This window comes from Nuphar pumila, chromosome 7, assembly GCF_984573655.1.
Source record: "Nuphar pumila chromosome 7, dmNupPumi1.hap1.1, whole genome shotgun sequence".
NCBI lineage: Eukaryota > Viridiplantae > Streptophyta > Magnoliopsida > Nymphaeales > Nymphaeaceae > Nuphar > Nuphar pumila.
The window spans coordinates 18,976,313-18,998,606 of record NC_143255.1 but is presented as its reverse complement, the minus strand read 5'-3'; the positions used below and the strand labels follow the sequence as shown (position 1 = coordinate 18,998,606).

At 38.5% G+C, this 22,294-nt stretch overlaps 1 protein-coding gene and 1 pseudogene across 1 annotated transcript; one reads left to right on the top strand and one right to left on the bottom strand.

The window, feature by feature from the left end:
• The first annotated feature begins 583 nt into the window (after window positions 1-583).
• Window positions 584-11,709, top strand: LOC149831385 (peroxisomal (S)-2-hydroxyacid oxidase GLO4-like; annotated as a pseudogene).
• A 1,449-nt stretch (window positions 11,710-13,158) lies between these two features.
• Window positions 13,159-19,381, bottom strand: LOC149831384 (uncharacterized). Its single transcript, XM_090012043.1, has 9 exons — window positions 19,263-19,381; window positions 17,774-18,082; window positions 16,109-16,202; window positions 15,678-15,796; window positions 15,451-15,594; window positions 14,336-14,428; window positions 14,169-14,251; window positions 13,404-13,421; window positions 13,159-13,349 (listed from the first exon to the last, which is right to left on the bottom strand). The coding sequence occupies exons 2-7, from the start codon at window positions 18,077-18,079 to the stop codon at window positions 14,219-14,221; spliced, it is 789 nt and encodes a 262-aa protein (XP_089868169.1). The 5' UTR covers window positions 18,080-18,082; window positions 19,263-19,381; the 3' UTR covers window positions 13,159-13,349; window positions 13,404-13,421; window positions 14,169-14,218.
• Between the last annotated feature and the right edge of the window lie 2,913 nt (window positions 19,382-22,294).

The window sequence follows — 22,294 nt, the reverse complement described above, 5'->3', positions numbered from 1 at the left end:
GGTTTTGGTCAATTGAACAAATAAGGCCTTATTGAGGTCAAAGATATCCAAAATTTGGTGCGCGATCAACAGTCACAGGTCTTAGGCGGTACAAGAACATTGGGGCAGTCAATGGTCGTATATGAACATTGAGTCAAGGTCAAGGACCGATTCAAGGCTTATAAATCAATATGGTCGGTCTTAGACTTAAGGATTAAATTTGTCCTATGTACTAAAAAGAACAGTAAAAAAACAAACCAAAATTTAAATCCAAAGTTCAAAGTTCAAATTGATAAACCCTCAATGGACCTAGGTTGTAAAGGTAACACTCCACCAAATAAATCCAAGTGAAGCTCTTCAATGAGGAAAATGAACACCCACTAACTTAGGTACATACAGGATAATGGGTAGGCAAACCAAGATAGTTTTGGGCAAGTCCCCAACAATGTCTACTAGTGACTTGGTGTGACTATGATGTCCTTAATAAGTCGCTGACTTGGCTCAAGCTAACTAAATCAATAGTCAATGTGCTCAGACTGAATTGGTAGTACTGGTGCCTCAACCCAAACTTATTATATCTAAAGTGAAATTGATATTCCAAGCCATGAGAGATGGCATTTTTTCTTTTGATCAAGTGTTCAAAAATCGTGACATTTCAATACAACTAGTATAAAGGGCTGAGAAACTTGGGTACAAGGCTCTTGTGTTAACAGTTGATGTTCCTAGGCTTGGTAGAAGGGAAGCTGACATAAGGAATAAGTAAGCTTTGTCTTTTCCTTCATTTTTTTCTGCTCCACAACTATTAAATGGTAGCTTACATATGATTTTTTGTTGCATTGGTTTTCTACACATAGTACTACAGTACACTCTACTTCTAGTTTCACAGTTAGCAAGTATGATTTGGCCAAATTCTCATTAGCCTGAAAGAAAGAAACAAATGCTCAACAATTACTTGCCAAAACTTGGTAGCAAAGATGGATAGATGGTTGTTAAGGTCAAGTAATCAAATCCTTAGAAGATTGATAATTTAATAAGCTTAAGCATTTACAGTGATTGGTCCGCGATCTGGACAAAGCAGGAGCTTCAGCCTCATATCACTTACTAAATAGTCCCTAGGTGTCAAGGTATACCATATATGAAAATACCAATGTGCATCTCTTTAGAATATGTTAAACTAATTGTGGCCGGCATGCTTTTACAAGGGCATAGTGGATTGTGACCTCAACAAGCAATAGGGACTCCCTCTGACAAGTTGATGACATATGAACTTGATGTGATCTTGGCTATTCGTATGAAAACTTTTTTTTTAAGATCTAATTATTCTAATTCAGGTTATTTATTGCACAAAAATAGGTTGAATTTTTTATATTAGGATTCTTCATAGCGTTTTGGGATGAAGGCGTAGTTGTTGTTGTTGTTGTATTCTTCATAGCGTGCACTTGAACATTTGCATTTATACTTCTGCAGATTGGAAGCAGTTGTACCAAAGAACTTTCTAGGCCTTTTGATACCAGATGTTGTGAATGTGAGTATGCATATGGATGATAAGTTTGTATTGCATACTTAGAACACTTGAAGACACATGCACGCATATGCACGTAGCACAAGCATGTGGTCGTACAATAAAAGTTTTGGTTCTTTTGAATAAACATGAATAGTTTCTTGCTTGGTTGAATAATGCACAAATTCAGTAGGTATGTAGTAAATATTTAAGTTAATATTTCACTTGACCTTGTGCCTCTCTTAAGTATATTTTCAATAGTTTGGTTTTGCAGAAGCTATTTGAGTTTTGGCCATTGTTCTCCTTGCAGACAAGTGGCTCCAAGGAAGAAGCTTTTGCATTTCATGTACATGATGCTTCTCTTTGTTGGAAGGTAATTATATACTATGAAGCAAAAAGAGTAAGTTCAGCATAGGTGTTCCTTTAACATGTAGATAAAGAGTGTCAATGGGTCGGGTTTGACCTGGACCCAACCCGTACCAAACCCTACATGGTCAGGGTTTGGTGATAAATAAGAAGGTCTGACTACAATCTGGGTCGGACCCCAAGGGTCCGATTAATATATGGATCTAGGTATGGTTTTTAAATTTCATACCAGACCCGAGCCCCATCTGAGTTCCTACTAAGATCCATAGTTTTTCAAGGTAAAACGGCTAAAAGAATATTATTTTACCAGGTCTGGTTCATGTAATCCTTATAGGATTCGGGTATGGTTTCTCGTATAGTGAGTCTGATTGGACTTGGGTCCAGACCTGGTAACAGTATCTCAAATCGGGTCTAGGTCTGAACCAAACATGACCCCTTGGCACCCTTACATGTAGATATGGGACTTTCTTGTATACTTCTTTTCTCTTCCAACATGAGGTGAACTTAAAGTTAATGTTAGTGTTGCATCTTTCATTTTTTGCTTTTGTCTTTTCTATATGAAATTATTAAAAATATTCATAATTTTTTTTAAGTGTGCACATATAGGTTTGATGGCTCATGAAATTATGGAACAGAAGAACAAAATGAACAGAATACTAGTTCTGTTTGTTCCGTAATAATTGTATCAAGTTCAACATTTGTTTTAACCATATGATGTGTTCCAAAGTTCAACGTTTGTTTTATGTTGCACACAGACAACATGGACAAACATGGATAATGTGATTTTTTCAAGCTCTACACCACCAAACATGAAACACACAAATTAGCCAGTGAACAATACAAAAAATATCTTTTATACAATATTAATAAACTAGTAATAGAAACAAGTTCACTTCATCAGCATCGAAGAACATAAATTCATAGTGTAGAATCATCATAACTAAATTCAATCTTATTAAAAAACAAATAACACAAGCAAAAAAATAATGAAAAACAAGAAACAATCATATTAGGTTCTAGGATTTCCCAACAAGAACCCCAAAACAAGGAACCCCAACAACTAGGAGATCTAAAGGATGCAAAAACTGACATTCGCTCTCATCTTCTCCCTCTCTGAAGTATTCGATGATGACCCTTCTCCCCTCTTTTTCTTCTCCTCCGAACCACAGGGAATGGAGAGAAAAAAAGGGATGAAGAACTCCCACAACCAAGGTTTCTGCGGGAGGAAGTAGGGGTTGAGGTTGAAGATGGAGGAAGGGGAGAAGGAGGAGGAGTCGACGGTGTGGAGGAGGGCGGCTTGGAGGGTCGAGTTAGAGGAGGGGGCGAGGGCAGCGAGGTCCTTGGCTTCATTGTGGTGGGTGGTGATGCTATGGACGTACCAATCATCGTCGAGCAGGGAGAGCTCCGAGCTTGTCCTTGCCCTTAGCGTCCCTCGACCAAGAGACGACATTGCCTTCCTATCACTCTCTTCCTCCATCCACACCACTTTATTCACCCTCAATAACATTCCTCCCTCTTCTTGCAGAGAGAGAGAGAAAGGCGCCCCCGTTAAGGCGTTTTTCTTTTATAACTTTGTTTTCTTGTCCCTGTTCATTTCGTAACAGGGGGTGAAACGATGTTTACCCTCTTTTTTGGACGCGGCATATAATTTTCGTACATCCGCTGCGTGCCATACTTGTTAAAAAATGCATGAAAAGTGGCTATTTCGTCCTGCACGACATGCGGGATGCACCATCAAACATGCCATAAGGACTATCCCCCATTTTACACCTCCATCTCTTCTCACATAAGAGGGCTCCTTGGATTGACCAGCCTCTTGTTTGAGAAGAGATAAAGATGTATTTGGAAATGGTGGATCCTTTCCATTTGGTGGTTTGTTTGGCTTGAATGAAAGGAGCACATCTTTAAATAGAAGTACTTCACTCTTAAGTCTTCTTTTTTTCTATCCAAAGGGATCAAATAGCCTAATGGTGGCATCTAATTTTGAAGTGAACCTATATTGGATTGAGGAGATTACTATCGTAATCCTGTATGGTTTTCAAATCTAAATAACAGGAATTTTCTGTTAGGTCAAATTTAAATTGACCATAATCTATTGTTTTACATCCCTAATTAGAATGATGTATACAAAGATTTACTCATCTTTTTGTTTATCCTTATCCTTAGTGATGTTGCTGATTATTATGCAGGATGTGGAGTGGTTACGGTCAATAACCAAAAATATCCATTCTCATTAAGGGTCTACTCACTGTAGAAGATGGTCAGTTTATCAGTATTTTTTTTCCTACATTTTCTCCATCTTTTTAAAGGTAAGTGTTCAAATATTAAACAAATTTAGCTGGTTTTATTTCATAGCAATAAGTCTCAATTGTAGGATAGAAATACTTGGTGAAGCACCTTAATTTTATAGGACTAATTGTTGGGTGAAGCGGGCAGCCTACACACAAACAACAGAAACAGTAAACTGTGCAAAAAAAAAAAACTGCAGAGGCAACATCATACCTGAAGCCGCCATCGCTGAATCGGGATCGATGGCTGACTGTGGCTGGAGCAGGGGAAAGCTTCTCCTCAGCCAGACTGTTGCCCTCCACAAGCGCATGCTACTGAATGCAGTCGATAAGCAGGATTTGTTCCCTCACCGGATGGAAAACCCCCGAATGAAAAGGTAAGGGATATGACCCCTGATTCTCTCCTATTTTTTCATTTTTCACATTGTGTTTCACTGTATTTAGAGGTCGCTCATGATACCCCTTTTATAGGCACAAAGTGGGAACGGTTTGCGTAACTGTTTCCCCTGATTTTGTGCGAGTTTATCAGAAGGAGCATCTTCAGTGGGGGGTATCCACATTGTGGGTAACCACCACTAGCCGGTGGTTTATCCCAACATTCTCTCACTTGTTCCTACGATAAACCCTTAACCAGAAAACTTTATGGGAATGACTTGATGAATAGATTGACCTTTATTATCTATTATATAGATCCTTAGTTGAATCTCTAATCTTTATGAGATTAATAACAAACAAGTAATAACGAGAATCAATGAACTTAATGTGATCACTTTATTCATATGCATATGTTAAAAAGAGTTTAACAAGCTCATCCTCAATACATGTTCGGAATATAATTTCGGTGCTAGACCTTTAGTAAGAGGATCATCAATCATATCTTTGGTACCATATTAACAATATGCACTAGATAATTCTTTGTCTTTTTTTTAACAATAAAATACTTTAGCTCCATATGCTTGCATGATGCAGTACTTTTGTTGTTGTTCGAAAAGGACACTACAACTTCATTATCATAATAGATCTTTAGTGGCTTCTTAATGGAATCAACCACCTTTAACTGTGATATAAAGTTCTTCAACCATATGGCCTGCGAGGTAGTCTCGTACAATGCTATGAATTCTGCCTCCATGGTGTGAGCAGCAGTGGTCGACTGCTTCCCACTCTTTCAAGAGATCGCGCCCCCAGCAAGTAAGAAGATGTACCCAATAGTAGACATTCTACTATCAAGGCATCTTCTTAAGTCTGCATCTGAGTAGCTAATGACCTAGAGGTAATCAACTTTATGATACGTCAACATATAGTCTTTTGTCTTTTGCAAATACCGCAAGACTTTCTTGGCAGTCTTCCAATGAAGTATGTCTGGGTTAGACTGAAATCTACCAAGCACCCCTACTGCGAAAGAGATATCTAGACGAGAACAAGTCTGCACGTATTGCAAGCTGCCAATAACTGATGCATATGGATAAGCACTCATATGTGCTCTGTCAATATCGTCCTGTGGACAATTCTTTAGGCTCAGCTTGTCACCTTTTGATATAGATATTGAACTAGGAGAACAATTCTCCATCTCATATCGCTTTAACACCTTATTTATATAGGATCTTTGGGAGAGGTCTAGAAAACCTTTTGCTCTATCTCGACAGATCTCAATGCCAAGAACATAAGCAGTCTCACACATATCTTTCATATCAAAATGTGATGCAAGAAACCGTTTTATCTCTAAAAGTAACTTTATATCGTTGGTTGCAAGCAAAATGTCATCCACATACAACATCAATATAATGAACTTACTCTTACTTTTCTTAAGGTATATATATTGGTCAATAATGTTTTCTGTAAACCTAAAAGTCACAATGACTTGGGAAAATTTAATATACCACTATCAGGAGGCATTTTTAAGTCCATATATAGATTTGTTAAGCTTGTAAACCAAACAATCATTTTCAGAAAAACCAAGTTGTTCCATATATATCTCTTCATTCAGTTCCCCATTGAGGAACGTTGTTTTCACATCCATCTGATGTAGCTCTAAGTTATAATATACTATGAGGGCCAAAATTATCCTCATTGACTCCTTAGTTGAGACAGAAGAAAATATCTCATTATAGTCAATGCCCTCTATCTGGGTGAATCTTTTAGCAATCAGTCTTGCCTTATGTCTCTCCATGTTACCTTTGGAGTCCTTCTTGGTCTTAAAGACTCATTTATACCCTACGAGTTTTACTCTCTTAGGTAACTCGACAAGATCCCACACTTTATTCTTAGCCATAGAGTCTAACTCTTCTTTCAAGGCTTATATCCAGTGTGTAGATTGTTTGCTTTTCACAGCTTTCATAAAGGTCAACGGGTCATTGTCTATATCTATGAAATCATCAGGCTCCTGAAGGTACACCACATAATCAGAATGTATGGCAGATCTCCTAATTCTTGTGGAACTCCAAACAGGTCGTTCTTCAGGCTCAGATTGAACCTGATCATCCTGTTTGTGCTCTTCCGCGTTGTCCACAATAGGTTCACTTTGGATTTGTGCATCAACAAATGTGTGATGAATCACATCATCATTAGGAATAATAATATGGTATTTTTCAGTGTTTTATTTAACAGATGGTGAAATTAGAACATGTATTTTCTCAAAACCAAGGTTTTGTAGTGCACTTAATCCTACTAAACCATCTTCTAGGAATTTTGCTTTATCTGTTTCAACAATCTGTGGTGAGTGAGATGGGCAATGAAACCTGTATCCTTTTAATCTTTCTAGATAACCAATAAAATATTCATTGGTTGTTCTTGGATCAAAGGCTTTAAGGTGGGGGTTATACAACTTAGCCTCTGCTGGACATCCCCATATATGCATATAAAACAGTGATGGTTTTCTTCCGAAAACCTCCATCGCAAGAAGGCATCTCTCCATCGTTGATTTAAAACCAGCCTTCTCGTTCTCCCCCTTTCATCTTCAACAAACAGCTTCTCGAATTTTCCTTCTTCTCTTTAAAGAGGGCATCTCTCTTCTTCCTTCGGTATCCATCATCCGGCATCAATCATCTTCCTTGCTAATCATCTTTTTTTTTATCGACTCTTTGGTGCATTGCGTACATCAATCCATCGACTCCATCCCGAAATCCATCCATCACCCAGCATTGCCTCTCTCAGCCGTCGCCTTAGACCCTTCCTCAGCAGCCCACTTCGGCATTCCCTACAGAGGAGGAGGAAGATCTCCAGTAACAAGAATACCAAACACGCCTCTCCTCTTTCGATCTAAAGCAAAGAATCTGGTAAGAATTTCTCCTCTTTCCCTACACATTTTTTTCCTTTTTTTTTTCTTTTTTTTTTCCTCTTTCTTTCTCGATTACCTCTGAGCTTCCTCAATTTGCTGCCTCATTAACGCACCTTTTGAGGGATTGGGGTTGCTCATAGCAATACCCATCCCTTTTCTGTGCAATAGCAAATGGAATTTGTTGATTCCGACAATTATGTTTGTTCAGTTCTCAATCCTTATGAATCGACTATAAAACCTCTGAACCGGTGACATAATGCCTTGAACCGATCTCAAAATACAAAGAATCGGTCAAAAGGATCCCTGAACCAGTGCCAAAACTGGATGAACTGGTCAAATGACCCCCGAACCGGTTCTAAAACCTCATGAATCGGTGATAAAACCTCTTGAACCAGTCCTAAAACCATATGAACCGGTTATTAAACCTCTTTATATGTTCAAAAATACACTATATCGGGTTTGTAACAGTCCAAACTGATCCCTATAGCACTGAACCGGTATCAGATGACTGAGAACTGGTTCTAGAGAGACCTGAATCGGTTCAAGATTAATCCAAACCGGTTGAAACGGTTCACGCACTGTTACAGTGCAGTGGATCTCATTCTATCATGTTGTCAGATCCAGAACCATATAATCTGGTTTTAACCGGATTCTGGATCTATCACGGATAGAACTGGATCCAGCTTACCCGGATCCGATCCAGAGACTCAAAGGTATTCGAATTCGGGTTTTGAGACTCGTAGCCCCATATCCGGATCCAACTCGAAAATACGTTATGGGCTATGTCACATGGGTGCAGGTGCGGGTGCGGGTGCGGGTGCGGGTGCGGGGATTCGGCACTTCCAAAAAACCCGAGTGCGGGGGTGCGGCAGGGGCAAAAATGTAAATATATATATATATATATATATATATATATATATATATATATATATATATAAGGGGATCGGGGTTTTTCTGCTGTCAACAGCTGACAGCAGGTGTCTGTCAGCTGCTGACAGACAGCTGCTGTCTGTCAGCCCTGACAGGCAGATGTTTTTTAAAGACAGACAGCAGCTGTCTGTCAGGGCCCTGACAACAGATTTTTTTTTAAAAAAAATTCAAATTTGGAGCCCATTTCACAGGGCAATTTTTTTTTTTTAAAAATCCAAAAAACAAATGGACCTAAATGATCCTGGGTGCGGTCAACGCACCCAGGATCGGGTTGACCGCACCCGGTGCGGCACCCGAACCCGAACCCGCGTCGAGTCGCGTCGACGCGGGTGCGGCACCCTGCTAGCCGAATCCCTGTGACATAGGTTATGGGTTGGTACAGGTCGACTGGTTTGGATCCGAACAGTAACCCGATCCAAAAAAGGATACAGTGGATCGGGTATGGATCTAGAACCCAGATCGGGTTTCACAAAACCCGACCGAATCCAAACAAAAAATGGATATGGATCGTCAAATCCTTGAAAGTCTCATCCAAAAATCCGAATTTGATCCGTAAAACTTTATGGATCGATATCACATATTCGGACTCAGATCCAAATAAAGACCTGATCCGGATCCAAAAATCAATAGATCGGTTTCTGAAGTTACCGGATCCTTCTCCCAGAACTAGGATCCAATCCATTTTAAATGGATCGTTACAAACAAGGTAGGGTCGGGTCCAGTTGTGGACCCGACCCAAGAGTATAAAAACTCTCTTTACGAGTTAGGGTTTCAAAAAACCTAAAACTCGGTTTCGCCTTTCTCTCTCTCTGTCTCTCACAGAGCGGTGTTGCCAACGGTCCGACAACCGGTCAGAGCCGGCGATTACGTCAAAAAAAGGAGGTGGCAGCCACCACCGTCAGTGGCCCAATGGTCATTAGCTTTCAATGGTGGGGCGACAGCAACCACGGCAAAAATGCAGAGGTCCGGCGACTCGACAGTCGTCGGCGATGGCTCCGACGACTCTGTAGTGCCTTGACGGAGAAGAAAGAAAACAGTCGGCGACGTCCTTCCTGAGTGAACGCCCAAAAATGGAGGTAAGATTTTTTTTTGCATTTTTGAATAGAAAATGGCGACACAGCTGGCATCACCAGAAGGAATGGCGACGGATCGCCGGCTTGGACCCACTAGAAGCATTACCCCCTTTCAGCCCCCAAAAAAAGGTCAACCCTATCAAGGTCGACAATAAGGGAAAAAGGGGTTTGTCGGGTAGACATCAGTCGGCAATCCCGTCGGGTAGACATCAGCCGGCAATTCTGCCGAAAAAAACCCCAGTCTCACGAGCATAGGCGCAACGGTGCAAGTGTGGGCCCATAACCCATTGTTGGGTGAATCGGTCAGCTTGCTCACAAACAACAGAAACAGTAAACTGTGCAAAAAAAAACTGCAGAGGCAGCAACATACCTGAAGTCGCCATCGTTGAACTGGCATCGATGGCTGGCTGTGGCTGGAGGAAGCCGCTGGTGGTGGCTGGAGCAGGGGAAAGCTTCTTCTCAGTCGGACTGCTGCCCTCCACGAGCGCAGGCTGCTGAATGCAGTCGGTGAGTAAGATTTGTTCCCTCACCGGATGGGAAAACCCCGAATAGAAAGGTAAGGGATACGACCCCTGATTCTCTCCTATTTTTCTGTTTTTCACACTTCACCATATTTAGGGGTCGCTCATGATACCCCTTTTATAGGCACAGAGTGAGAACGGTTTGCATAACCGTTCCCCCTAATTCAGTGCGAGTTTATCGGAAGGAGCATCTTCCGTGGGGGGTATGCACGCCACATCGTGGGTAACCACCACCATTAGCTGGTGGTTTATCCCAACACTAATCCAATGCATTGACTGGGGACTCAGTCCAAGGAGTTCAAGAACACAAGCGAATTAGGTTGATGACTGAATCCATGATCAAGTTTTGCAACCCCTTTCTCTGAACAACTTGGTTTCTTATCAACATAACCACCAATGGAATCTTAAAACACATCATCCATATATTAGAAAAAGAATATAGGATTGAATTGATGAAGGCAACTCGGCTAGCTAATAAAAGAAGTTGACCCTCATGGCCACCTAGAATGCTACAGGAAATGAAATGAATTTCTCCTTGCTGATCCAAGCTAGCTTTCTTTCGTGCAGCTAGGAGGGCTCTGGAGGTTGGTGTATCTGGACTAATTGTTTCCAATCATGGTGGTCGCCAACTTGACTGTGTGCCAGCTGCAATTTCTGTCCTTGAGGAGGTAACATAACTTATCGCAAATTAATGACTCAGAAAATGGAATTCTGTGACAAAATAAGTTTCTTTTTGCCAAAATGATGTATGACTTTGTGGGTAGATAGTTTTCCTTTTCCTGTTTTGTTTTTCCCTGATCAGTGAGTAGCACATGTGAAAGATATTATGACTCCATCTCAATTAAAGATTTTGTTTGTACAGGTTGTTCAAGCTGTTGCTGGTAAAGTTCCTGTTCTGCTTGATGGAGGAATCAGGCGTGGAACAGATGTGTTCAAAGCCTTGGCTCTTGGTGCTCGAGCTGTTCTGGTCAGCTCTCTCTCTGATGCATACTGTCAGGGTCTTATAATTTCCTGCCATGTTGGCAAAAACTCCTGGTGGTGCTGTTCTGGTGCAGTCTGGACCATCAACTAAAATGTGCTTGTATAATCTTCGTTCAGTGTTATTCATGTGGAAGAATTCATTAATCAGGAAGGCCTCATTGTAATTAATTTTTTGCAATTATCTTTCTAACGTGGAAGGGAAAATAAAGGTTGTGCAATTCATTTTCGTTTAGTTGGAGCCACAGGCTGAAACTAACTGCAGATGAATCACGAGAGCTGATCAAGCCTGTGGTGACTCGGGGCATAATCCATCTAAAGGCTGTTCATGCTCACAAACCCTGTTCGGCATCGTTGGTCAATCCGGGGAGACCTTGATGACTTGGTTGAATCTCTTCCCACAGTCTAGCATGTATTCATTCTTTCTACAAGAAATCCATTGTGTAACGAACAGTTCCCTTGTGAATGGTTCACTCACGGGCTAGTGATGCATATGAAAACCTTTAGGATGGTTCTTTTTCAGTTTTCAAGTCTTGTCACTCTCTCTCTAGGTGCGTGTTGAATGTGTATGCATGCACAGGCTTGTAGGAAAATGAATTCTCATCTCTCTCTCTCTCTCCAGATTGGAAGGCCAGTAGTATTTGGTTTGGCAGCAAAAGAACTTGGAGTGAAGAGGGTCATTGAAATCTTGAGGGATGAACGTCAGCTCACGATGGTTCTCATTGGATGTTGCTCCCTTGAGGCCATATCTCGAGCTCATGTTCAAACAGAAGCTGACAGGTTCCGATCCATGCTATAGTATTCGTGAAAGATCTGAACCAGTGAATGTATCTGACACTTGGTTCAGCATCCTGTTCTGAGCTCGCCAATCTTCTGCACCATCACTACGGGAACAACCGAACAAGTAACATTTGTGGAAGCTTTGGTGAGAAAAGTTCATAATTTTCTACATGTTAGCAGTCAGCTGTTGAGGACTTTTTTTCAAGCATACAGTTGGTTTAAGCAGTAGTTCTGAGGAAAATCCCAGCAAAAGAATCTTGTGATATTTTGAAAATTCTGGAATGCCTCAGAAAAGATTGGCATATAGGAAAATATGGAAATATGTAAAATATATAAATATACAGACAATCCTATAAATACTATAAGTTTGTGCTTTATCTCAAAATATTGCGATAAAGCACAATATTTTTATCATAAACGATATCTTGAAAATATCAGCCTTCGAGAATGACGCACTTTTATCACGATCATTTTAAAACATTTGCAATACTTGTGATATGGCATTCAAGCTGCCTCCCTGTCCATTATGTTAACCTGGAGTTCTCTCTCTCTCTCTCTCTCTCTCTCTCTCTCTCTCTCCTTTTTATATAGGCTCTTGCTTATGTCCAACACTCCAACCGTTATAAGGGGCACTCTAATGCCTGCACCTGACGATGACTAGTTGGGTGCGTTGTGACAAAATATCATAATATTTTCGAATTTGCTAATAAATGTGATTCTTACACATGTTTTAAATGTTTAACTGTTAGTGTCATCTACCGTCTTCTCCTAATCTATTTGTGTGGTTGAAATCTAGTTGGGAATAAGTTGACATATATTGGAGTATTTTGACAAGTTCTTGAACTCATCTTATGAAACAAGCGTTTAACGGGTTCTTGAACTCTTAATGGACCATTGCTTGAACTCAAGCCTGGATTGTTCAACTAAAATAACCCCAAAATTGAACTTGTGACGATCTCTTATTAAAACCACGCCACTTGTGCGAGAGGCTTGGTTTATTGCCCTTCCCTAGTACAAGATGAATCGGGATTTCAGACCATCAAACCAGAATCTGGCTGTCTTCATGAATTAGTTTAGCAGAACTGCTGTTTTGGATGGCTCTGATCTAAAAGTGTCAGTTTTTCCTTCAAACATGTAGTTGGTCCCTGTGGACATTCAATCAATTCACCAACATGGCAGATTCAAAGCAATCACTAGGTCACAGATGAATAGTCAAACCATCCATAGCTGAGGAAACTTACAAATGTTGGCGCTTGTTCAGGAAGACCTGACCATCTGATAACCCATACACTAAACCAAGCAAGATAGATGGTCGCCCCGTTTTCTATTTTTCCATTTGTACACATCCCCTCTTCTTGGGATCAAAACACTCAGAACCATGCCCGTTTTACAGTCAAAATGACACAGTCAAGGGCCATCAGAGTTTAATGCACATAATTTACTTAATATAAATGTCATCAAGAAATCAGAAGCAAAGAAAATATTAATATTAATAAAAAGATGTGTTACATACAAAATAATGAGATAATTTTATTACAGTCCTTCGCAACAAATTCTACAGGAAGAGATACAATCAGAGGTGACGTACAGCCAGAAAATTGCCGAGTGCCTGATGAAATTCCTTTCCATAAGATACAATAAGCACATATATATATATATATATATATATATATATATATATATATATATATATATATATATATATATATATATGTATGTTCGTTCATCATCCTGTAGCAACAGAAAAATAGTGTCAGAAGAATCATTAAGACAATGAAGAAACGTTATTTAACTGTTACATGGACAAAATACAGCTATTTTTGTTGGAGTTTATGGCTCCAAGATAAATATGTACTTATTTTTTGAGTTCTTTATTAAATATATACCATATATATTGTACAAAAGTTAAAACAGAGAGCTGCATCATATGTAAAGCATACTCCGCAGATGCAAAATGAAGTGAAACTCTGAATTCCTTTTTGGTATCAATGTTGACAAATGTCTCATAGAGCTCAGTGGTTGTAGGAGGGTCAGGTAAAATAGCGTAAACCTCAGGGAGATGCTCCGATGATGAATGATATAAACCCATCTTCAAACCATATTCCAAGGAAATTCCTGATTTGCTCAAGTGCCATGGTATTGGCACTATGAGGAACTGAATGCAAAAGCAGATGCCAGATGCAAATAATGAGCACAGGTGCCAGACGGATTTGGATGACTTTCTAAAGATACTTGCGTAAAGGAAAAAAAAAAGAGAATCATGATAACACCTAGTAAAAATCCACCAATCATCAGATGTAGATCGCATAAACAAAAGAATACCATTCCAAATTTTAACAAAAATGCATCTTCTCCTGAGGCGTGAATCCTATAGTAATCTTTAGGTTATAAAAGCTATGTAATACTGTTAAATTTGATGCATTTTTTCTTAATTTATTTAAAAGTCATATGGCGATAGGGGAAGGAATAGAATCATACCACAACCATAGAAGGATATGTACATCTGTTTCACGCATAGCCTGCAATTTTCAAAGCTGCTTCTCGACTAAACTGTGAATTTTCTGCATAACCAAGATAACAATGCTGTGGCTCATTAAAGGGAAAGAAAACCAAAAGACAAATTATAAACTTGCATCTTTTCACACCTTCACAGCATTGCTGACATCCCCAAGCTTATGCAATAACTGTTCTGTGGATGGTTGGACAGACTCATGCAACAGAAATCTTGAAGGAGACATCTAAAGTCAACAGTAAAGAAGAAAATTGAGATTTTGCATCTATATTTATCAGAATAAAAGAAGATAGCATGGACCTCATTATCATGGTTTCCAGCAACAAAAGTGACCACAGAAGTGCTAATGGAGAAACCAAGTCAAAACTATAGGCAGCAACAAAAACCGAGTATAAAAACAAAAGAATTAACAGAATGAAGGAAATGAACTCACTTTTCTGTATTCTATACTAAGATGATTAATTTGATCATGTAGTCCTTTAGAAGTCTATCAGATGATAAGAATACATCCACAAAAAGTATGTGTTAAAGATGATACAGAAGAACACAGACCGCACCAGATCCTTTCAGGAAACTCCAAGACCAGCCATAGGTTTCCTAGCAAACTAAATGGCAGACTATTTTACACATATTTGCCTTCAAGTTAAATATGCAGAAGTGCACATGCCATGTGAGTTTCATGTGTATGTGCATGATAGTGCATGCCTTTCACCATGTATAGGAACAGAAAATATCATTTCTCCTCCTTTTTTCCATTTTCAATCTTGAACCAAGTTTAGGGAAAAATATAGAATCATAGATGCAACAGTACCAAGATGTAACCTTTATAAGAATAGGGAAATTCAATGCTTAATCAGAATATAGATTTATTTTACTTGCACCAGCTGTCATGCAAATTCTTGATTTCAATAAGAAGCACTCCAAGGTTTGGCCCTCCCACATAAGGCTGTGAGGGAGTCACGTGTATAGGAAGGGAGGAAGAATACAATGGATGGTCAAATATGCCATATTAAATTAAAGCCTTTAACACTAAAGTAGGATCTGGAGTTTTCTGCTTAAAAAAATTATAAATCCATTTTTGGTTTCTTACATTCCAACAAAAATCAGATGATATTATGCATTGGATGACTAGCTTGTATACATCAATTTCAATGAGATAGGAACTAATCATTTTTGTGATGAATAATCAAATGATAAAAAGACAAGTCAATTGGATATAATACAAGGTCATCAAGAAAGAAAACGTACCGGTCTGGGTGTTACTCTAGTGCGGGATAGTGAAGATTGAGGAGAACGAGAAAACTCTGCTCTTGAGGTGGGCAGATCATCACTAACAGAGACTTGTCTAGAAAAGTTTTCATTCCTAATACTTGAAAGAAGCATCATGATAGCCTGAAAAGTATGGCTTGTATGATTACATTTCTTCCAAAAGCAAAACCATATAAGAGAATAGATTCTTTTATCCAACAGGCTACCTTTCTGAAAGCCTTCGGATGCACAAGCCCATGAATTTGAACATCATCACTGGCTGGCCGTCGCACACCGAAGTTCTCAAATCTGATGGAATAGATACCAAACAAGGACTGCAGGTATCCTGATAAAAGCAAATAATTCATGATTAAACAGTATCTTAGTCTGACTCTTCTATGTAGACTTAAGAAATTCAAAAGAAACTTTAATTGAAAAACAAAACATCAAAAGAATAGTAACCAACAGTACTAGGTTTTTTAAAGATAACAAAAAACAACTTTGATGAAAGAGAAAAACATGAATTCAGAGATCTTCCTTTAAAAAGAAGGGACTTAGTGACAGTATATAAAGCAAGTTCAACCAAACACAAAAAAGGAGAACCCATATGTATTACTACTTTAACCCCCCAACTTACTGTTTCTAATTCATCATTTACCTTGTTCAACTACAACATCTTTCAACGAAGGGAGAACAACATGTTTCTCTTTCTTCAAGTCTCCAAAGAAGGGAACAAACACTGGCTTTGTGACCTGCAATAGGAAAAACACTCCAATAGTTAAAATATAACGACTCATAATGTTCTGATGAAAAACAACTTTTCAATAGGGCAGGTCTTGGACATTTTCTTTTTGTTTTGTAATATAAAACAAGTGAAACTCATTGACAAGGGAAAAAAATAAGGAGGTTCTTGCATCTGATTTACGATTTTAACAACCTTTCCAGTAAATATCTTAAATGGGGGAGTTCTTATCACTTTGGCAAATAATTTTTATTAATGGCCTCCCTATAAAAAACAAAGGCATTTTTCTCTTTCCAACCACATTCTTGACCACCACTACCATGTATCTCTCTTTCTATGACATCATCTCCATTTCCTTCTTACAAGGAAGTTTGAACCTAAAAATGTAAACTGGAGGTCGATAGCTTGCCAAATTTATAGATCACACTTATAAAAATCAGCATGTAATTTATTTCCATGCCCCAAATCAACAATGATTATTGCTTTTGGATGAGAATACAGATCTTGACGTCTTTCAACATTTCTAGTTCTTGATCATACAAATTGTGAATATTTGGTTCGCTTAATTTCACAAACAAGACTATGCCAACCTCTCTAAACAAGTATACCATCCATCTTCTTCACCAGTGTGTATAGGTTTAAATTGTAGATACTGATAGAGGGCTCTCTGGTGCATGGAAAGCTATTAGAAACCTGAAACATTTTTTCCCCCTATCCTCTTACTAAATGCCTAAACTCATCAACTAACACATTTCACAGTTATCAAGAAACATCTAAATGATAGTAAATTAGGGCATGTTTGCAATATCCTGTGATTCTTGGATTTTCTCAAGATCATGTGAATGTAAATTACAATCACAACACTTTCTCAAGGTTAGCGAAACATGAGAAAGTACAAGTTGTGCTTGTGATTGCCAGATGTGAAAGTTGGTCACATGATTGACCTTGTGACCATTCCCACTTGTGACTAAAGCAAACATCCCATTAGTGAATTATCATTTACATGAGGCAAATATAAACCTATAATACAGTCACCAGGTTCATGGCTTCACAGGTCATGAAACAGACTAGTACTTAGACACCACATATAGTACACTATAAGACAGTGACAATGTTCAAAGAAAACATGCCATGAACAGCCAAGTTCCTAGACGCCCTAATATGTAGTATGGATCCTAGTATGCTAGGGCACACTAGGTAGGCTTCAACAATGCAATCCTTAATATGCATATGTATCGACATGCATGAAAGTATTGGTTTTGAGTAACCATGCTATGAAACGAACAGGAGCATGACATATGGATTTAGAGAGCTAAACGATATAATAGTAACTTTTTGTCTTTCAAATCATCTAAGGTTGTGAACTTTCTCAAATCAACCAATCACTTCCAAAGAAATTAGGAACACATGTAAGAAACTAAAAGCATAAAAGAGAAACAAAAGCAACCCAAACTGTCCCAATGTAGAGATGATTAGATGAAAAATCAACCTTATATTAGCCAATATGTCAAATTGATTAAACAATATTACATGGTAACAAAAGAAATGTTTAAATATCAAGAGGATGGGCATGAAGAGAACCTTATAGACAATGGCATTTGATGTGACATACAACCTTCTGGACCGAAAGTCTCTTCTCACAATCCGTCTCCTCACAGGAAGGTAAATCAACATGAGTAGTCCAATTCCACAAGCTAGAATAAGTGGTAAAGAAGAAAGGATCCACAAAGCTGTTTGATACTTGACAAAATTCTCTTCCATCTCTTGGAATGAAGCCCTATATAAGACAACTTCATCGCTGTCCTCATTTTCATCATGAGAAATAGGGTCTGACAACAAGCGTCTGCCCAATAAATCAATTTCTGGGGCCTGACTTGAAGATGTCATTTGCTGAAAAAAAAAACAAAGAAAAAAGAAAGAGGAGGATAATCAATTCTTCTTCAATTCGAACCAAAAAGCAATAAACATAAAAGACATGAACAACATAAAAATAAGCACTGTTTTTCAACCTTTTAGCTCAAAATATTTCATGTAGAAAGCGGACAAGATGTCTTCCACAGACAGGCTCACGAGCGTGTGTGCACATACATGCATACACGCCAAACTTTCTGTCCTTATAAAATCTTCAAATACATTTAAGACCTTTTTAATTGTGAATTCTTTATAAATTTACTAGAATGTCCTCCGAACTGACAATTAACACAAAAGCCCAACACTTTTTTACAGAAGAAATATTTTAGAAGAAAAACGCAAATTGATACAAAAAAGAGTGGTGATAAGGTCTCATCACCAACACAGACAAATAAAGATATCCTGATATCCTTTCTTTTGGATAGCACCAGAAATGGGCTTTCTGTAATTTTATACAACGTCTAAATGTGTTTCTGAATCAAAACTAGAAGATTTTTTAAGTACTCACTTGTGTTGCAAGATTACCAGTATGCATGATGATACAATACTGCATGTATGTATGCATACGTTATTGTTCCATATATTAAACTCCCGAGCACAAATGCACAATTAAAAATATCAAGATGAATAATGCAGAAAAACATTTGCTCATTCCTAATTCCGGTGCAAAAATTATCCATATACTTTTCAATGGATGAGTGGAAAGCATAAATCGATGTATGCAAGATGAAAGGGTAAAAAAACATGGACACCCTATATACGACAGGCCGCCGACGGTAAAGAACACTAAATCCGCGAAAAAATCACAATCAATGCCAAAAAAAGAACTATCTTTGAAATCAAATCCCAAATCTAAAGCTCAATATATTGCAAATACCGCTTGTGTATCATCAAAAGAGAGCATAAACACTATAATTTATGGATCAACAGCTAAAAGAACAGCGGTTTTTTAGCCACACGTCCTCAATTTCGATACGTTCCCCTTTTCCTTCCAAACACTGATCCCGATTTAAAAATTTATAATCCTAAATCATAAATGAAATAACGGAATTGAAGCAATCGGGAGTACAACAGGAGATCAACCAAAACCTTATAAATTTCCGCTATGACCTACAAACGAGATAGCGATTGCGGAGAGACATGATCAAAGAAAACTCACCTCGGGATCGGAGGAAGGAGGAAATCCGACGTCGGGAATTTCGATCCGGAAGAAACCCTAGATTTGATCGAGAGAGAGAGAGAGAGAGAGAGCGAAAAAAGTTGGTGGAAAATGGCGGGTGTCTTCTCAGCTACCGGTTTTGATCGGGGTTGTTGTATTTGTAATTTTGTACAATATATGGTCAATTATGCCCTCGCTACTTTCTCATAATGACCAATATGTCCCATTGTTCGGCTGGGTTTCGCTGTTTTGAGCCGTGGCCCGAAATTAATCGGACTTGGATCCATCCGACACGATCTGAATGCCTAAGGTTCTCGGGTCCTTTGGGTCTATGAATTTTGGATCAATATCCTTCCAGACCCGATCAGCTAAGAGATTTTATCTGGTGTGCGGTACTCTGAAAAAGATCCAAATCGAACTATTTGCGTTGTCGTGTCGTTCGTAGCTCGGTTCATGTTCGGCAAGTACAAAGCTTGTTTATAAATTTATGAAGTAGGCTCAACAAGTTGAACATGAATAATAAGTACCGGGCTCAGTTCAACTTGCAGGAGCTTCTTGAATAAAAAAACATATTTTAGATATATTTTACATCAAAATATATGATTGATTTTTTTTTTAATAAAGAAAAAGCAGCTGTTGATGATAGGATCTTCGTAAAAGTTTAATCTCATTCGGAAATCCCTTATTTGGTTTTGTAAAACATAAGTTTAGTGGTAGAATCATACATCTAGCTCTCAAACAATGCCCTTTTTTTTTGTATTTTTTGGCTCTAAAACAATGCATTTTTTCTTGTAAACAAGCTAGCTCGAACTCAGCTCCCGACCCACTTACGTCTTACGTCTTAGATGGATCCGGGCCGGACCTACTGCGTTCCGTGACCGATCCAAGCCTCTAAATAGTCGTGGGATCGCCTTTAGTCATTCCTGCCGTGGGAAAAACCCTAGCAAAGCCCTAGAGGAGAGTTCCGCCATGGGAGCCGAGGAGGAGCAGAAGGAGAAGAAGAAAGAAAAGGAGAAGGAGAAGAAGGTTCTGGAAGGGGACGGAAAAATACCTAACCCTAACCTCTTCGCTTCGTGCTCTTTCGAAGACCTCGGCCTCCAGCCTACGCTGTGCGATCAACTCCGAGGTCCGCTCCTTCCCTCCTTCATTCTGTCTTTCTCTCGTTTCTCTTACGGAATTTCGATTTTTTTTGTAGATTAGGTCTAATTTATCATGGCATTTTGTAGTTTCGGGAAGCAATTCTGATGATACTGATTTGGTGATTCGAGTCGTGTTTTTGTTTTCCGTCCGTGACAGCGTCGTTTGTGTTCGATTATGCAAGCGATTAACGGTGTTTGGCACGTTAATTTTGGTCTTTTAGGGTGATAATTGTCACATAATGACGTTGCTGATTTCGTGTCTAAGATTTACAGAATTGCTAGTTAAATTCGAACTGATATGGATGATGGAGAATTGTTTCTTCTCTGGGAGAGAATTCCAATGAGTTGCTGAAAACTGGGATTGATGGGGTTTTCTGGTTGTCCTGAATTATTGTTACTGATGAAACAGATTCTCCAGAACTCGGCGCCCACCGTTCTAGTAAAGATGGGCCAGGACTCTCTCTCTCTCTCTCTCTCTCTCTCTCTCTCTCTCTCTCTACAATTCAAGCACCATTTCAGTTCCGAAACTTATGTAACAAATACAATAGAAACCTATAAGTTGAGTTTATCACAATAATTTTGCTAAAAAGCTATTTCAAATAAATTCAGGTTATTGCTTTCTTTAAATTGACAGTGGCTTTATTTTCTTTATTTTTGAAATTTTTCAATTTCATTTCTATAATTCACTGAGATTTTTTAGAGATTTCCTTTTTTCTTCTCAAACATCGTGTGATATTCCCTTTCTGAGAATATCCTGAGGGATATTCATGGCACTGTTCCGACAGACCATCAAGAACGTGGGTAAAATTACAGTATTGTTAAGCTGTATTGATTTCTGTTTGTGCATTTGTTGATTGCTCTATTCAAGTGATCACCTAAAGATGAATTAAATTTCAAGATCCAATATTTTCAGTACTTCAAAATCAATGGAATTCAATATTGAGATGTTAATATCACTTTTGGGTTTTGCGATAATAGAGTGTATCGTACCCGTATTGGGTGTATGGCGCAGTATCCTAGGATACACCTTGGGTGCACTTTAAAAAGGCCTAAAGTTGTTTTTTTCATTTGGGTTTTAATTACTTTTTGAAGGCCGACTTCTCTGTTTGTCTAGAGGCCATTAGAAGTGCATTTTCACTATTTTTTCACCCAAAGAAGCGGGTTAAAGCAAAAAAAAAAATCACAATTTTTTCAGCAAAGAAAAAGGGATAAAGCTACTTTCCAAAAAAAATCCGCCTTGGAGCAAAAAACAAAGATTTGTATTAAGGTAGAAATCAGGCACTACACTCCAACAAAGATGGCATAAGATGATTTGGCATGGCAATGGTGCACTCAAGTAATGAGTGAAAATCGAGTGCAACTATTGCCATAATATTTTTGTTGCAAGATATTTAATATTTTGCATTGTTCTTGTGAGATAGTTGATGTTTGATGATGTCTTATGTAGCTCATAGAGACATATATGCTTTATATGTGTTTTATGGTTGTATTTTGTGAAATTCATCATTGTTTCATGTGATATAATTTTTTTTAGAATTTTTGCTGATTTTTCTAATTTTCTTGATTTTTTTGGATTTTTTGAAATTTTTTATTAAAAATTTACGATACACTTACGATACGATGCGGTGTTACTCTGGGCCCAACCGATACAGGTAATGATACGATACTTACAACCTTGGTTAATATATTGCCAAAAGAAGTCAAACTATCTTAACAACAATCTAGGATTCTTAGCTTGTCACTAAGAGGAAACTGGGTTGTTGTTAAGAGGGCTCTAGAATGTCGTTAAGATGGGAAAAATATAGGACAAATCTAGATTAGTTGGAAGTGTGTCTTTTTTTGTAATTGAAGGGGTATGCCAACCTGTTCATTGTACGAGCCCAGAAAATCCAC